The sequence below is a fragment of the Crocodylus siamensis genome, chromosome 4, assembly GCF_052110815.1.
Source record: "Crocodylus siamensis isolate JL-2025a chromosome 4, ASM5211081v1, whole genome shotgun sequence".
NCBI classification, from domain to species: domain Eukaryota; kingdom Metazoa; phylum Chordata; order Crocodylia; family Crocodylidae; genus Crocodylus; species Crocodylus siamensis.
The window spans coordinates 182,924,519-182,940,347 of record NC_143398.1 but is presented as its reverse complement, the minus strand read 5'-3'; the positions used below and the strand labels follow the sequence as shown (position 1 = coordinate 182,940,347).

The 15,829-nt window shown below is 46.0% G+C and overlaps 2 protein-coding genes across 4 annotated transcripts in view; one reads left to right on the top strand and one right to left on the bottom strand.

Moving 5' to 3' along the window:
* Positions 1-1,161, bottom strand: part of HYCC2 (hyccin PI4KA lipid kinase complex subunit 2) — a 91,181-nt gene extending 90,020 nt beyond the window's left edge. For 2 of the 3 annotated variants that reach the window (XM_090045133.1, XM_090045132.1), the window contains exon 1: positions 1,069-1,160. The gene's annotated coding sequence lies outside the window, so the exon portion shown is untranslated. Of the gene's footprint in view, positions 1-1,068 lie in introns of all 3 variants that reach the window. The other variant, XM_090045131.1, reaches the window with a different exon arrangement.
* Positions 1,162-1,223: 62 nt separating this feature from the next.
* On the top strand, positions 1,224-15,290 carry NDUFB3 (NADH:ubiquinone oxidoreductase subunit B3). Its single transcript, XM_090045130.1, has 4 exons — positions 1,224-1,412; positions 5,073-5,146; positions 9,525-9,678; positions 15,000-15,290. The coding sequence occupies exons 3-4, from the start codon at positions 9,527-9,529 to the stop codon at positions 15,154-15,156; spliced, it is 309 nt and encodes a 102-aa protein (XP_089901256.1). The 5' UTR covers positions 1,224-1,412; positions 5,073-5,146; positions 9,525-9,526; the 3' UTR covers positions 15,157-15,290.
* Positions 15,291-15,829: the final 539 nt, after the last annotated feature.

Sequence of the window (15,829 nt, the reverse complement as noted above, 5' to 3'; positions counted from 1 at the left end):
TTTCCTACAGATCTTATTTCACAGTGAAAAAAATTCAGTGCTGAAACAGGGCGGTCTGGAGTAGACAGATGGTTCACTACTTAAAACGGTTTCACTATCAACAACACGATAATGGCATTCCTCCTAAAACTGCCAATCTGCACCGAATACTTGAGTGCCTTACAAGCAGCAAGGCTGGGACTGCGAAAGAACTATAACATACGTTAAACAGGAGACTTTTCTAAATAAGTCAATTTTAAAGTGACCTCTCTCATGCTCAAAGAAAGCAAAAGGAAGTAAATCATTCAGGAAGGTATGGTGTTGCCACAAGAGGTGATGACAGCAAGTTCAATAATTTAGTAAGCGATTGAATGCTTCAGTCATTACTTTTCACATTCACACAAAAAAAAGTGAAGGCAACCCATTCAGGAGTGGGTGGGTAACAGTGGGAGCTAGTCAGGTCCAAAGGCAAGCAGCCTTTCCTAGGGCTAATGAACACCTCTCTCTTTCAAGCCCCTTCTCTGCCTGTGAATCTTTTCCCAGGGGTGCAGGCTCCTTGGGGGCAGCTCCCCCAGGGAACACGGCACCAGAGCAGCTCCAGCCCCAGCCTCATGCTTGCCCTCACTTTTGCCTGTGGACGCCAGGATGTCGTGGGGAATCTGCTCCCCCTGAAAGACAATAAGAGGCGGGTGGGTAGAGAGCTTCCCCAGGCTCGAGCATAGCAGAGGATGGTGCTGCGCAGGGACAGGGACCACAGCCACCTCTGCCCCTACCCCTACCCCAAGGTCCCTCGGGGGCAGGCCCCGGCGTTGCGGGGCGAGCGCATGAGAGCGGTAGATTACATAACCGCCGCCGCTCGCCCGGCCCGAGCCGCGGGGTCCCACGACGGGGACGGGGTCTGGAGATGGGGCCCCCACTACCGCTCCCGGGCTCCCATAGCCTCGCAGCAGCAATCGGCCCCGGCGCGGGACTAGGGGCAACCCTGGGCGCTACCACCCCCCGCAACAACAGCAGAGACGGCGGCAACGAGAGGAGAAGGGGTGCCGTGCCGTGCCATGCCCTCCCCACCGGGAGCCTCAGAGCCCGAACCTAGTCACAGCCCCCGCCCGGCGCTAGCGCCGCCGGTACCTGCCGCTGCCACCACCTCCTGCCGCTGCTGCCAACCCCGCAGCGCAACAACGTCCCCGCCCATTGGGCCGCTCCCGCCCCCAACAAGCGCCGCGCTGATTGGTTGCTCCCCCGCCCCCGCGCGCGCCGGCCCTAGAGCGCCAGGTACCCGGGCTGGAACACTAAATTCGCCTTTTCTGAGCCCGTTTGCAGCCGCTGGCGCCGCGGAACCTGCCTGCCTGTCGGCGTTTCCGGCCGGGCTCGTTGAGAAGCGCACTTCCGGTTCCGGGTGCACGGTGCCCGCAGGAGGGTCGCGGAGCGGACAGGTATCGGGAGGAGGCCGAGCCCGGGTCCTGTGTCCCTGTCTCTGTCCTCACAGACCCAGGCTGCTGCGCCTCATGGCTCCCTGCAGCCGGGGCCCTGCTGGGGCAGAGCAGCGCGGGCCCAGGCCGGTGCTGCCCAAGCTTCTCACCACGGCCCCGTTTATAGCCCGTTTCCTCAACGCGGCCTCTTGCTTCCGGCCCGCAGCCCCGCGCCCCCTCCGCCGATGTTTCTTCCCACCCCACGTGGGGTCCGCTGTCCTAGACCTAGTAGAGGGGCGGACCGGACTGGGCGTCGGGCCTAGCTCATGCATCTGCCTGCGCACGGCTTGGTGCCACATCCAGAGGCCTCGGCCCCGGGAAAGTTCAGCGAGTACTAACATGTTTGCACGTTAGTGACTCTTTGACCTTGGCCTGTCACTAGCACCAGGAGTACACCTGGGAGCTGGGAGGACTCAGCTACTCTCACCCCAGTTTTTACTTATTGCAATGGTAACTGCAGGGCAAAAAAAAAAGCTACACCATGCTTAGTTAAAGTATGAGAGATGATCATGGGGGCACTTCTTGCCAGCCTTATGGGCTTGGATAATCCTCAGGGTTTCCTAAATAGGATTGACATTAAAAATAAAGTTTGTTTATTTATTTAAAGTAGCGATTCCCTATCCAGTTGGCTGTCCACTTGCTGCAGGACTGCTGGCAGTTTTCTAGTGAGACAGTGCTTGTGCCCTTTTTGTTTCTTGATGCAAAGTCAGACTACAGAAATTGCAAATGTATGAAGTGATTTTATTCTGTGCTGCAGGGCAGCAGTTTTTAACCTTTTTTAATAAGGAAACCCCCAACAGCCCTCTTTTTAGTAAATGTACCCCTGGGGAGGGGTTGGCAAGCAGCCGGATGCTGAGCAGGGTGGGTTGTGAGCAGCCAGACACAGAGCAGGGATGTGGTGAGTGGCAGAGCAGCAGTGCAGCATCTGTGAGACTGCTCTTGTGAGGCAGTGGCATGGTGTGGCGGTGCTCTACCCCCGCCGGCCCCCATGTACTCCCTGGGACCTTTCAGAGTACCCGCAGAGGTACGCATACCCCCGGCTGACAACCCCTGCTGTAGGACAATTGCTGGAATTACCACAGGGATTTTATGTAAGTGGTGGCCTGTGAGGCAATACCAGTAAGGAATAGCATCTATATTGTGGCCTGGTCAATGCCAGAGATTATATTATCATAAATATTCCTGTTAGGCATAAAGCTGTTAACCTGTTATTTGGATTAAGGTTTGAAATATCCTCCTATTGCAATTAGTATATCTGTCTAGTGTGATTGTCCAAACCAGTTCTCATGTACTGTCTAACTTGTGGTTTGAGTATTGGTGTATAAAGATTCTTGAGGACCTTTGATATTTCTTTTAAATATCTACAAAAGAAAAATGGGGCTTATTCCTCATCAGGGATCCTGGTTTTCTCTGATAAAAAATGCACAAATTCTCTGATAACCCCTAAAATCTGTGAATAAATTGAAACACCACTCATATATATCAATTAACCACAATGCTTTCATGATATATTTACAATTTTAAAGCAATCTGGAAGCCTTCCAATGCCTCAATCACTAATAAAATAAATTCTAAACACCTATAAATTTTGGTATTTGATTTTTGGTTTTTATCATGGAAAAATCAGAGCTCCCCCTGCCCCTTCACTCACAGAACATAGATCCAGGCCCCTCACTCCCAAGCCACAACCCTCCTGGTCCTCCTGGTGCCAGTCACCGCATGCACATAGCCCCCTGTCACCCCAGCCCTGCCAGAGGAGGCCCCCAGCTGCCAAGGCTATGAGGCCAAGGACCTGGATCTGCAGCCTGCTGCCCCCTGTAGCAGCACCTGAGCCCTGGCTGCCATCCACGGCTCACTCCCTCCCTTCCTATTGGGCCACAATCCCCACTTCCCCCTGCCAAACTTACCTGCAGGAGCTGTTCTCCAGACTGCCTGGCAGCCATGTGCATGTGCCTTCCTCCCGCTTCCCCCCAACCCCTTGCAGGCTAGAACTCTGCCAGCCCACAGAGAGCCCTTTGCAAAGAGTTTAATGAAAAGGCTGTGTTTTTCTCAGGTAAAAGGTGAAATCCGCATTTTTCTTCATTTTCCTGTGGGAAACAGAAAACCTAGATCCCTGCTTATCATCCAGTGGAGATAAGGAATTAAGCCCTTTGAGTGAAGCACTTCCCTTCCTGTGTACACAATATCCAACTATAGCTATTTCCTTCCCCAAAAGTAAGCTTTAAAAGGGGCTTCCAGTGTCCCATAAATATCAACAGATGTGTGCCCCTACCTCTCCTTCATTAGTCTGACATAATTCAATTAAAGCTGTCAGACCCCTTTCCTTTGAACTCTAGTTTACATACTTTTGCTGATGGTATTGCTGGTAGAGAGAGGTAGTCTGTCAAATGAGCAAGTAACAGATCTGTTGAAGCTGACATGCAAATTGCCATATATCCCAATTCCCTTGTGGATGCAATGTTACATGCATTCTGAAATTAAATAGTTGCATTTCAAATAATATCTACAAAAAGTAAGGATTGCTAAGTTTAGTTTTTAAAACAAGCTCTATCATAACTGAAATAAAAGACAATGTAAATATCAAAGTGAATAAATAAATAATGAGCTAGATAAAACAACAAGATTAGGCACAGATGTAATTAGTTATCTATGTGTCATTTGCCACAACTCTGGTAGTTTTAAACATGCTTTAATCTGGCCCAAGCAAGGGAAGGGGTAGAAGAGAATGTTTAATATCAGTGGTGCAATGATACATCAGTCTGATATCAGATTGGCACCGATATAAAGAAAATTGACTATATCGGTAATTGGCCTGATGTGGCCAATAATTTGGCTGATAAATGCCCGTGCATGCTCATAGCCGCAACACAGAACATAGGCAGCAAGAGCACAGGCTGGCAGCTTGGAGAGCTGGCTGCATCCAGCTGGTAAGTCTGTTGTGGTGGAAGGGGAGAGAGGAGGGAAGGGGTATTGGGGGAGGACGGATCAAGGCCCCCTGCAGTGAGGGAGGGAGTGGGGCTGGGTTATGTGCTGCTGGGGTGGGGTGTGGGACACAGCAGCGGCTTGTATGGGGTGGAGGACAGCTCGTGCAGATCTGGGGGCACATGCCCCCTTTCCCCCCTCCCCCCATGCCCTCCTGAGGTGCATGCAGCAGCGGGAGCTGCACCCCCCACACCCCCTGGATGAGCCATGGCTCCATCCCCTGCCCTGGCTGGGCAGCACCTGCCCCAGCCCCCCTCTCCCTCACCACAGGAGCCTTGATCTGCACCCCCATGCCCCTTCCCTCCCCCTTCCCTTCCACCACAACAGACTTACCAGCTAGACAGAGCTCTTCAAGCTGCTGGGCTGCATATCAGAAATGGGATCGGTATGACCCGATATGTCTCCTTAGAAATCGGCTATCAGTATCAACCCCCACAATCTATCGGTACACCCCTATTCAGTATACTGTCAAATGCCATTTTGGTGGTGATTTTTGTTTGTTTGTTTTTGTTGAGTTACCTATATGTCTACTTTATCACTATTTTTTGACATTCTTATTTTAACCTAATTTATCTCCTGACTTCTAGGTTCCTGTAGGACATCTTGCTGATTAATCATTTGATGTTTTATTTTTTTTGTTAGTTTCCAGTACTTTGATAGGTCTAGCCTCACTGACTGCATTGGAGACTGCACGGTTGTACTGAACCACAAAACAGGTACTTGCAGCAGCAATACAAGTCTTCCCTTGTCAAAGTATTTCATCCTTGTTATACAGAGACTCCATTTAGATCACTGATTCTCAGCCAGGGTGTCCCTGAGATTTTTTGAAGGGTGCTTGTGAGGAGATGAGCGCAGGCTCAGGCTCATCCATGTCTGGTTGTTGCTCTAAACCCATTGCCCAGCTCCTCTGCAAGCAGGTAAGCACTATAACAAATCAGTTTTTGAAGTGAGGTGCCACTCAATTCACGAAATTTATGGAGGTGTGCCTTGAATTTATTGAGGGGTCCCTTAAGCCTAAAAAGGTTGCAAACCACTGATTTAGAGATTCACATCTTTTATGGTCTGTGTAGAGCAGGCAATGAGGTTGCCAGTTCTGAAAGTCAAAATTGTTCCCAGACACTTAAGTCACATCTCACTCTGGTCTTCCCTATTCCTTTTAGATGCAGAAATAATCTAAAGAGCTTTAAAAAAATCAGATGAGAGACGGTGCCATTTTTATGTGTTTTTGTTGAGATCTTTGATTAAAATATAATTTTTATGCATTTTAAAAGCAAGAGTCAAGTTTAACGTCTCTTTTATTTTTTTCAATATTTTTAAAAACATGCAGATTTCCCTAACAGGAACTAAACTAGTTTCAGTAGGTTAGGAAGAAGAGCCATGCTAGAGAAATATTGAGAATAATCTTTTCTACTGAAATGTACAAGGTCCTCTTTCAGCTCATTGTTTCATATATTAGATTTAGTTTGTGTTTAAAAAAGCAAGTCTCATCTGTTTTGAATACAAAGTGTTGCCACACCTATTTTAGTATATGATAGGTTAAAATTGTTTTTAGTAAACTACTGTTGGACAAGGATATTTTAACGTCTACAGGTTTCCCTCACCAACTGCCGGGGTTAGGTTCAGAAAGTTCCTGTGGTTGATAAAACTAAAGACTTTTGGGAAAAATGGGGTTAGGGACTTGAATATTGTACAGTATATTATATAAAAATCATTTTTACTTACCTTTAATACATGGGGTTGTCAACTGGGAATAGGCGTACCCGTAGGGGTAATTAGACAGGTTAGGAGGTGCACATCCGTGGGTGCACCAGCAGCATCTCCTCCAGTGCATTCACCTCTTACCTGGGGGAGGGGGAGAGGAGGGACCTCTCTGAATGGCGGGGTAGGGGTGTTTTGTGCTCGCCTCTGGTGGCGCACAATTGGCCAGTCAGTAGCCTATGGATGGGGCCCCGACTGGGCCAAGTCTTGGGACAATCTGAGTTTGGCAGCAGTGGGACCTGCCTACCCACATCCCTGGATGAGCAGTCAGGCTCAGATTGTCCCATGACCTGGCACATTTAGGGCTGCTGTTCCCTGTTTCCCTTCCCTGCGACCCAATATGGCAGGAAGCAGAGAAGCCACGCAGGGATCTTCTCGCCCACTGCTGCTCACCCTGTGTTGCCCTGGCAACACGCCTTCTGCGTGCGGGGCTGCACCCCTCAAACCAGCAGCAGATACAGGAGGCGCATTACCAGGGCAGCGTGGGGCAAGCAGCAGCAGGCGAGGAGACCTTGTGCAGCTTCTCTGCTCCCTGCCATGCCAGGTTGCAAGGCAGGGCAGCAGGGAACAGCGGCAAGTGAGCCTACTGTTCCCTGCCACTGTGGGTAGGGTAGCTCCCTGCCTTCGCACTCACCTCCGGCAGGGCTGGGGGCCATCTCCGGGTGGTGGGGAAAGGAGAGGCACGAGCAGGACCAGAGGGCTGGCAGGCTGATGTGCGGCCATGGAAAACCATGATTACTCAAAACTGTATACTGTGGTAGCCAAAATGGTATACAAAATATTAACTATAGATGCTCAAAACTGTAGCTGGCAAGGGAAACCAGTATATATTTACTTCTGTACGATCCCCTATTAAGATATTTTACAGTTGGAATGGATGAGAAATTTGCATGTTTATTGTGATTTTTTTTTTTTTAAATTAACGTATTTATACCGTTCCATCTTAATGTAAAAGTTCTTGAATTTCAGGAATTTTAAAACGTAACTTTAAAGGACTTATATCTAATCAGTGTTGTATTAATACAGTTAAATGCAGAACTAAGTGTTATATTAGCATTAACAACATTTCCCAACATGGTGAACTGCAGGTTTTATAATCAGTCTAAAACTCTTAAACCCAGAAGGCTTTTTATTATTTATTTACCCAGGAAATTATAGGCCTGTTAGTCTTGCCTCGGTCCTGGGGAAGCTCTTTGAGAAAATTATCCAGGTGCACATCTGTGAAGGGCAAGCAGGGAGTGTAAGCTTTAGGGGCAACCAACATGGGTTCATTAGAAGCAGGTCCTGTCAGACCAACCTCGTGGCCTTCTATGACCAGGTCACAAAATCCTTGGACACAGGTGTCGCAGTGGACTTTCTGGACTTTAGGAAGGCCTTCGACACTGTCTCTCACCCCATTCTCATTAAAAAATTAGGAGATTGTGGTGTTGATGCCTACACAGTCAGGTGGGTCACACCCAGAGAGTGGTGGTGAATGGGTCATTTTCTACCTGGAGGGATATGGGCAGTGGAGTCCCCCAGGGCTCAGTCCTCAGGCCCACACTGTTCAACATCTTGATCAGTGACTTGGACAAGGGGGTGAAAAGCACCTTGTTCAAATTCGCGGATGACACTAAGATGTAGGGAAAAGTAGGCACGCTAGAAGGGAGATACAGGCTGCAATTGGATCTGAACAGGTTACTAAGGTGGGTGGATAAGAATAAGATGTGATTCGATACTGACAAGTACAGGGTACTGCACCTGGGGAGGAAGAACCAGCAGCATACCTACAGCCTGGGGAACTCCACTCTCGTCAGCACAGAGACAAAAAAGGATCTTGGAGTCGTTATAGACTCCAAGGTGAACATGGGCCGCCAATGTGGGGATGCAGTCAGGAAGACTAACAGCACCTTGTCATGCATCCACAGATGCATCACGAGCAGGTCCAAGGAGGTGATCCTTCCCCTCTATGCGACACTGTTCAGGCCACAGTTGGAGTACTGCATCCAGTTCTACGTGCTGCACTTCAGGAGGAATGTGGAAAACATCGAGGGGGTCCAGAGGAGGGCCACTGGAATGATCAGGAGGCAGCAGGGCAGGCCGTAGGAGGAGAGGTTACGAGACCTGAACCTGTTTAGCCTCCACAAGAGAAGGCTGGGGGGATCTGGTGGCCATCTATAAACTGGCCAAGAGAGACCAGCAGGCAGTGGGAGAGTCCTTGTTCTCCTGAACACTGCTGGGAGTAACAAGGAATAACGGCTATAAGTTGATGGATAGTAGATTCAGGCTAGATAACAGGAGGCACTACTTCACAATCAGGGCGGCTAGGATCTGAACCAACTTTCAAGGGAAGTGGTGCTCGCTCCTACCCTGGGGGTCTTCAAAAGGAGGCTATATAGACACCTTGCCAGGGTCGTTTAAGACCCGGCATTCTTTCCTGCCCATGGCAGGGGGTCAGACTTGATGATCTGCTCAGGTCCCATCTGACACTACCAACTATGAAACTATTATTTTAATTATTAAAATAAAGAAATCTACTGAGTGAATGCCAGGGAAAATATAATTTCCTAAATAGTGAAAAAACTTCCAACATGAAATATTTCAATAACATCTTAGAAATCTGTATGCTACATAATGAATTCTGAAAAACAGTTGCCTATGAAATAATCAAAAAGAAATTACACCATATTTCTTGCCTGTCCCTCCCACCCCAATAAGACATGCATGTTATTTTAGGAAGGTAGAATGAAGGAAAAAAGACTTTTCCAGATTCATGGCTGAATCCTGTCCCCTGGGGCAGAGTACACTCTTCAGCATTAGCAAAAAGCTAGAACTTTAACCCCCACACAGCTGTTGCTGAATTGGCAACAGCTTTGTACTTTTCAAAAGTCGGGTCTCAATCTTTTTAGACTTAAAGCAGCCCACGGAAAGTGCCAGATCTTGACTTGAGCTTGTTTTTTGCTTATGGAAAAATAACAGAGAATTTTTTTCCTTTGGAAAGAACTAAGAAAACTGTAGTGTCAGAATGTTTTTGACACCATGATTCATATTTGAAATCTCTGGTGGAGGGGGATGGTTATGAATCTTGTACAGGTTTGCACACCTAATGGCGCTAATATGGCATGATATGCTACATAACCATTAAAAGAATCTTGTGGCACCCCAGTTTGCCACGGCATCCTCATTGAGAATCACTGGTTTATAACAGTGCTTCATCTGTACTGGGGAGGTGTTAGAAACATCTCTGCCTTCACCCCAGTTCTCCCAGGGTGTATGTCGATTTTAGGAATTATGTGCAAATTAATCTTTTATTATGCACCTTGGAAAAACTGTTTGTTTCTTAAACTTTTCCTACAGGCATGGAGCATGGACAAGAGCAAGGGCACGGACATGGGCATGGCCATGGGAAAATAGAACTCCCTGACTATAGGCAATGGAAGATAGAGGGTACTCCACTACAGGATGTCCAACAAAAACTGGCTAAGCGAGGTCTCAAGGATCCCTGGGGTCGGTGAGTGAGAAAAAGCATCAGATGTAGGCTTTTCTTATGGTGTAGTCATTGAGGATGACTCTCCTTAGTTAAAGTACATTAAAGTATATTAAAACTTGGATGAAATTCATTTTTATATGGTTTCTGGTATTGCATTTCCCTCAAACATTACCTCATGTTGCAAAGCACTGCCATACTTTGTTTCTACATAACACATCACAAGACATCCTTCCAGATTTTGTTTTGTGGAATGGAGATAATTTATCTTTGGCTTGACCTATTCAACAAATACTTAAGGTGCAAGAGCCAGGGCCAAGGCCCTGATTCAGCAAGGTATTGGAGCAGTGCTGGATTTTTAGCACATGAATAAGGTTATTCCACTTCACAGAGCACTTAGATGAAGTCAGCAGAACTTAAATTTGCTTTTGTGCTTGGCTGAAGAGGGATGGTATTTACTTGTATACTTAGTCAAGCAGTTATGTAAGCACACTGCTAGCATGAGGGCCTTGAACTGAAAAGTTGAACTGAAACAGCAAATGACTTGGACATAGATTCTGTTTTGAGCTTGTTTTGCCAAGCAGTGTCTCAGAATTTGTATATAAAACTACTGAGATGAATTAAGTCATGAAAGACCTGATCTTTCCCCCTAAATGGACCTCCTCTATGGGGAATGCATCCTACTTCCTAGAGCTATTCTCTTTAGATAGCTGTAAGAAGAGAGATTTAACTTGATTTAATAGGAAGAGATGTATAATCTCTTTAATTGCTCTTGGTCTTTGTGAATGAAAACAGAACCTTGTGCTGAATAGTCTCATTCTGTTGGAAAACAAAAGCTATATAAACTGCTATTCTGTAGTCATACAAAGAAGTGCCATAATTGCTTCCTTTGCTGCTATTTAGTTCTTACTGTATTTTACTGCAAGCTTTTTTTTTTCCTCTGAGGAAACAGCTTAAGAATACATAACCTGGTTTCATATCATAGGTTATCATTTATATTTTAACAAAGCAGGGGGTTGTTGTCCAGCTGTTAACTTTTCAGGGCAGTCAGCTCTGAAAGCATATATTTATTTTTTTATGCTTGTTTCTCTTTCCTGTAGAGGTGCACTGATATATCAATCCACATCATATTGGCACCAATAAAAGGAAAATTGATATTATCGGCAATTAGCTTTTTTTGACCGATGTGGCCAATAATGTCACTGATAAATGCCGTGTGCATGTGCGGAGCTACAGCATGCACATAGCCAGGAATGCAGCCCAGCAGCTTGGAGAGTAGCTTACAGCCAGTAAGTCTGTGGTAGGGAAGGGGCATGATTGAAGGGTCCATAGTGAGGGAGGAAGTGGGGCTGGGGCAGAGTTAGGCACTGCCCAGCTAGGGCAGGACAGGGCATGGGACAGAGCTGTGGGTGGCTCGTCTGTGGGGGCTGACTCCCATGGCTGTGTGCACCCCTGAGAGAGGCATGGGGGGTATGTGCCCCCCTGGATTTGTGCACAAGGCAAGGGTGGGCTGCCACTGGGACTGGAGGCTGCGCCAGCCTCTTCCCAATGAGGGGGCTGGGTAGGGGCTGTGCTTAAGGCAGGCAGCAGCGGCGCTCGGAGTGGGGGCTAAGTGGTGGTCTACAGCCACCCCAAATTTCACCATATTCCCACCACAGCCCTCCCTCTCAGCGCTGCCACCACCCACCCTGCCCCAACTCTCCTGCTAGGAAGAGGCCACAGCAGGCAGCCACACACACAAATCTAGGGGGCAGTTGCCCCCCATGTCTCCCCTGGGGCTGTGCACAGCCACTCCACAGCTCCATCCTGCCCCAGCTGGGCATTGCCTGCTCCAACCCCAGCCCCACTCCCTTCCTCACCATGGGGGCCTAAATTTGTGACCCCCTCACTCCACTGCTCTCCCCCATGCCCCTTCCCCCCCCACCCCCACACAGACTTACCAGCCAGACGTTGCTCTCCAAGCTGCTGGGCTGCATTTTGGCAATCAGAGTGGTATCAGCCATTGGTATCAGCCAAAAAAATCTTTTTCAGTGCACCCCTACTTTCCTCTACGTGCAGGAAGTCTTATGAAACAATGGATTTTATCTTATGTATGTAAAACAATATCTCTGTTCTCAGCTGGAGATAAATTTGCCACCACAAGAAAATTGACCAAGTAAATTAATCTGTGCTTTGGAGTGTGTATGCTTCCCAAGCATATTGCTTTGGAGACTGTTGCAAAATATGGAGTTGAACTGAAAAGAATTTGTACTGTTTTGTTTTCTTAATGAAAAAATGCTGTTTTCCTAGGGGAAAAAAACAGGGTGGGAAAAAAATGAGCTATTTATTAGATTAGTTGAATACGGAGTAAGGGATAAAGTGAGAAACTCTTAAAGCATGGAATTTCTTCTGCATAGCTTTGACTAGCACAGACTTATTTCTAAAGTAATTCCACAGCTGAGGCAAACTTGGAGTCCTGGTTTAATATTAATCTCTTTAGTGAAAAAGAAGTATTAAGAGCTGTTTACTACATTATTTATTAATGCGCTTCTGCTGCAGAATATCTTGTATTAAGAAGTCTGAAGTGGCAAAACCCTTCTGAGTTTTTTGTATACTCATTGGCCCCATATTCTATTCCTCTCAGAATACTGAAAAATATAAACTCCATGTAGCATAATGTATAAAGTACAACCCCAATTTAGATTTGGCCCTTATAGAAGATGCCATATTTGCAGTCCTAAAAACTGAAATGCTTTATTCATAAAACTAGGCACACAGCACTAAGAACTAGGGAATGAGCTTCCTTAGCACTATGCTGTAACTTAGAGTTATTGAGACAGCTTGTGCAATAGACATGAGTGTCCACCGACTATTCATTTCCTGATATCTCTCCAGAGGTTTTGTCAAGACAGTCAGTAATAACCACTGAGAAGTAGTTAGCCACATTAGTCTGAAGGCAGGGCAGGGTGGCACATTAAAGAAAGGCATAAGCGTTCTTAGACAACAGTCAACTTCATCAGATGTTAGGAATGGACTTGCAGAGACATGGGGGTACTAAATAGAAACGAGTAAAGTAATTTAAAAACAAAGGATAGGGAAAGAGGGAGCGAGAGAGGACTCAGCTGAGTGAGGTAAAGATGGGCTGGAGAGATCAAAAGCGAAAAAGTAGCTAACCTGTTAAGGGTCATAAGGCTTTGTTATAACCCGGGATCCTGGTTTTTCTCTATTTAAAAAAAACACAAGCCCCCTACAAATTCTCTGATTTAAACCCCAAAATTCATGTTTTTCCACAATGAACATGAAACACCTCTCTCTCTCTCTCTCTCTGTCATATATATATATATATATATATATATATATATGACAGAGAGAGAGAGAGAGAGAGAGAGGTATCAGTTGAACACAATGTTTTATTGATGCATTTACAGTTTAGAAGCAGTTTGGAAGCCTACCGATGCCTCAATCCACTACAAAAAAATAAAATAAATTCTAAATACCTATATATTTTGGCATTTTATTTTATTTTTTTTAATCATTGAAAATCGGGGCTTCCCCTGTCCCCTTCACTCACCAGAATGCAAGTCACTGTGGCTGTCTGTCCCTTCCCCTCCCCCCTCCCTTCCCCACTTTGTGGTGCTGAACAGCCCTGTTATGCTGGTGCCCTGTCCATCTCTTGCCCCTTATACGCAAGCCACAGCCCCTCCAGCCCTGCAGTGCCCCTCCTGACCCACAGCCCCCTGGTCCTGCTGGTGCCCCTCGCTCACAACCTCCAGCCCCTCACCCCCCAGGTCTCCTCCTCCCAACCCACAGCCCCCTGGCCCTGCCAGTGCCCCTTACTCCCCAACCCACAGCCCCCCCGCCCCCCCTTTCTCACTCATGCTCTGCAGAGAGAGTGTGTGTGTGTGTCCCAGTCCCCTTCCAGCCCTCCCAGCTAGAGAAAATCCACCTTTTTCTGTGGAGAATGGAAAACCCAGGTCCCTGGTTATAACCCTTATGTGCCTCATTGCCCAGTATTGATTATTGTTACGGTGGTTCTGATTTGGATGCCTATCCTCCAGAAAAACTGTATTTTCACCTTTCATGATGACTTTGAATCCTTTGCAGATATGGGAGAGGTATTTAGTGGAATTTATCTTTGGTACTGGATAAATTATTTGCATGATACTTAGGGTGCAATCAGAAGTTAAAATTTTTGCCTGATCTGTCTACAGAAAGTGGTTTATAGCCATGAGGAAACACAAATGCACGGCTTTAGACAGTTTAAAAACTGGCCAATTGAGTGAAAATCTGACCCCTCGTTGCATGAAATGAGGGGTCAGATGAAGACATTTCAAAACAGAGTGTCTTCTGTAAATGCTGTCTGTGCTGCCTGTCAGCCTGTTGCTGTTTTCAGAAGTGGAGGAAGGAAAGGGAGTGGCGGGAGTTTGGTCTGGGGGATTTTCAGCCCTGGCTGAAGGGTGGGGAAGGAGTACCAGCTGGGGAAACCCTAGAATGAGTTCCCTCTGCTCCCTTTCCCCCCTCCCATTTTGAAAAATGTGACCAATTATAGGCTGGCAGCCAGCAGCTAAATGTCCTTTCCCCCTGGAACCCCAGTTTGTCCCAGGGGGTCACTGTAACTCAGAACACTTCCTGCACAGCTTCTCACTTACAGCAGGGAGCTGCACTTCTGTTTGCACCCCAAATTTCTCAGACATCACAGGAGTCTCTTATCACTGAAGTCAGCTAGAATTCGGGTAAAGAGCTAGGTAAAGACTTACATAAGACTGTTATGGCAATGTTTAACAAAAAAGTTATGTGCTCTGGGTTTTTTTTCTTTTGCCTTTCTTTTAGTATCAAGACAGGAAAGTCTATGGAGCATTAGCTACAATAGAAAACACCCAGGCCAAATAATATCTAATGCCATTGTAAATTTTGGGGCAAAAGTATCTTATTCTGTTTGTACAATGGTGTTCTAGTTCATGACTAGATCTTCTAGATAATCTTAATGCTGATGATACTACACCATTTGCTGTACCTCTTCTATGTTATTTTTATTAATGCTTTTTTCTGGCATACAGGGAATAGGAAGAGAAAATATGTTAGACCACATACATCAACGGCTGAAAAAATGTATTTTGTTATATAGTAGTAACATTCAGCAACACTGGCATAATGCATGTGCCTAAGTGGGCAGACTTAATATTATTAATCTTGGCCATGGCATTTTCTGATCTTTGAGTACTTTAACTATGGAAACTTTACATGCTCAGTGATTTTCTTGTTTGAATATGCTACTTAGCTTCTACATATAAACATCTCTCTGCTGGTATTTGGTATCACAGTGACTACTAATTTTGCTATGTCTTCCAATTTTGTTTTTTCCTTAGCAATGAAGCATGGAGGTATATGGGTGGCTATGCAAAGCCTATCACTCTTCTAGACATTGCCACCAAAGGTCTCAAGTGGGGATTTGCAGCCTTTGTGGTAGCTCTTGGAATCGAATATGCACTATATCCTCCAAAGAAAAATGGGGGACATCACTGAAGGTGGAATAACGGAACGGAACATAACATTACTCGCTCAGTTGAAGAGGAATCCGTGTACTTTATTATACAGCGGCTGGCTGCTTTTGCTGTAATTATAAAGATGCCTATTAAAGTTTCTCATAGGCAAGAGCACCTCTTTATGCCTTTGTCACCATTTCTTGGGTTGGGGAAAGAGTATCCAGGGTCACTCCCTAATCTAAACGTGACTTGATACCTCACATAAAGTCATATGTGCCACCAGGATTTGCTGAACAATGGTATAGTAAAGGCCTTGTGACACTGTGCTAGGTTACAACTCCAGAACAAGAAGTTATAATCTGTTGTGTAGATCTCTACAATATTATCATTTCTCCATGCTTTCATGCATTGATCAGTGAAATAGTAGTGTGTATCAATGGAATTTACAGTAGGCTTTTAGAAATAGGTGCTTGTTATCCACAAAGTGAAAGGAAAACTTCCCAATTTAAATGTTGTCAAGAATTAGTTTCTGACTTAGAAAAGTCACTCTTTGTCTGCCTTGCCTCCTAAAATATCTTCTTTCTTCTCAGTAGGTAGATATTATTTTTACATAATTTATTATTGAACAAATATTCTTTGCTGTCTTTTTAATAAAGATCACAAAAGTACCAACATTTTAAAACTGAGAGAGATATGCTTTGCCTTCAGAAATT

What these genes read in the sequence shown, in the direction of transcription:
- NDUFB3 (XM_090045130.1), top strand. Translation starts at nt 9,527, where the DNA reads ATGGAGCATGGACAAGAGCAAGGGCACGGACATGGGCATGGCCATGGG. An exon ending in CTCAAGGATCCCTGGGGTCG is followed by an intron (nt 9,679 to 14,999) that starts GTGAGTGAGAAA and finishes TTTTTTCCTTAG; the next exon opens with CAATGAAGCATGGAGGTATA.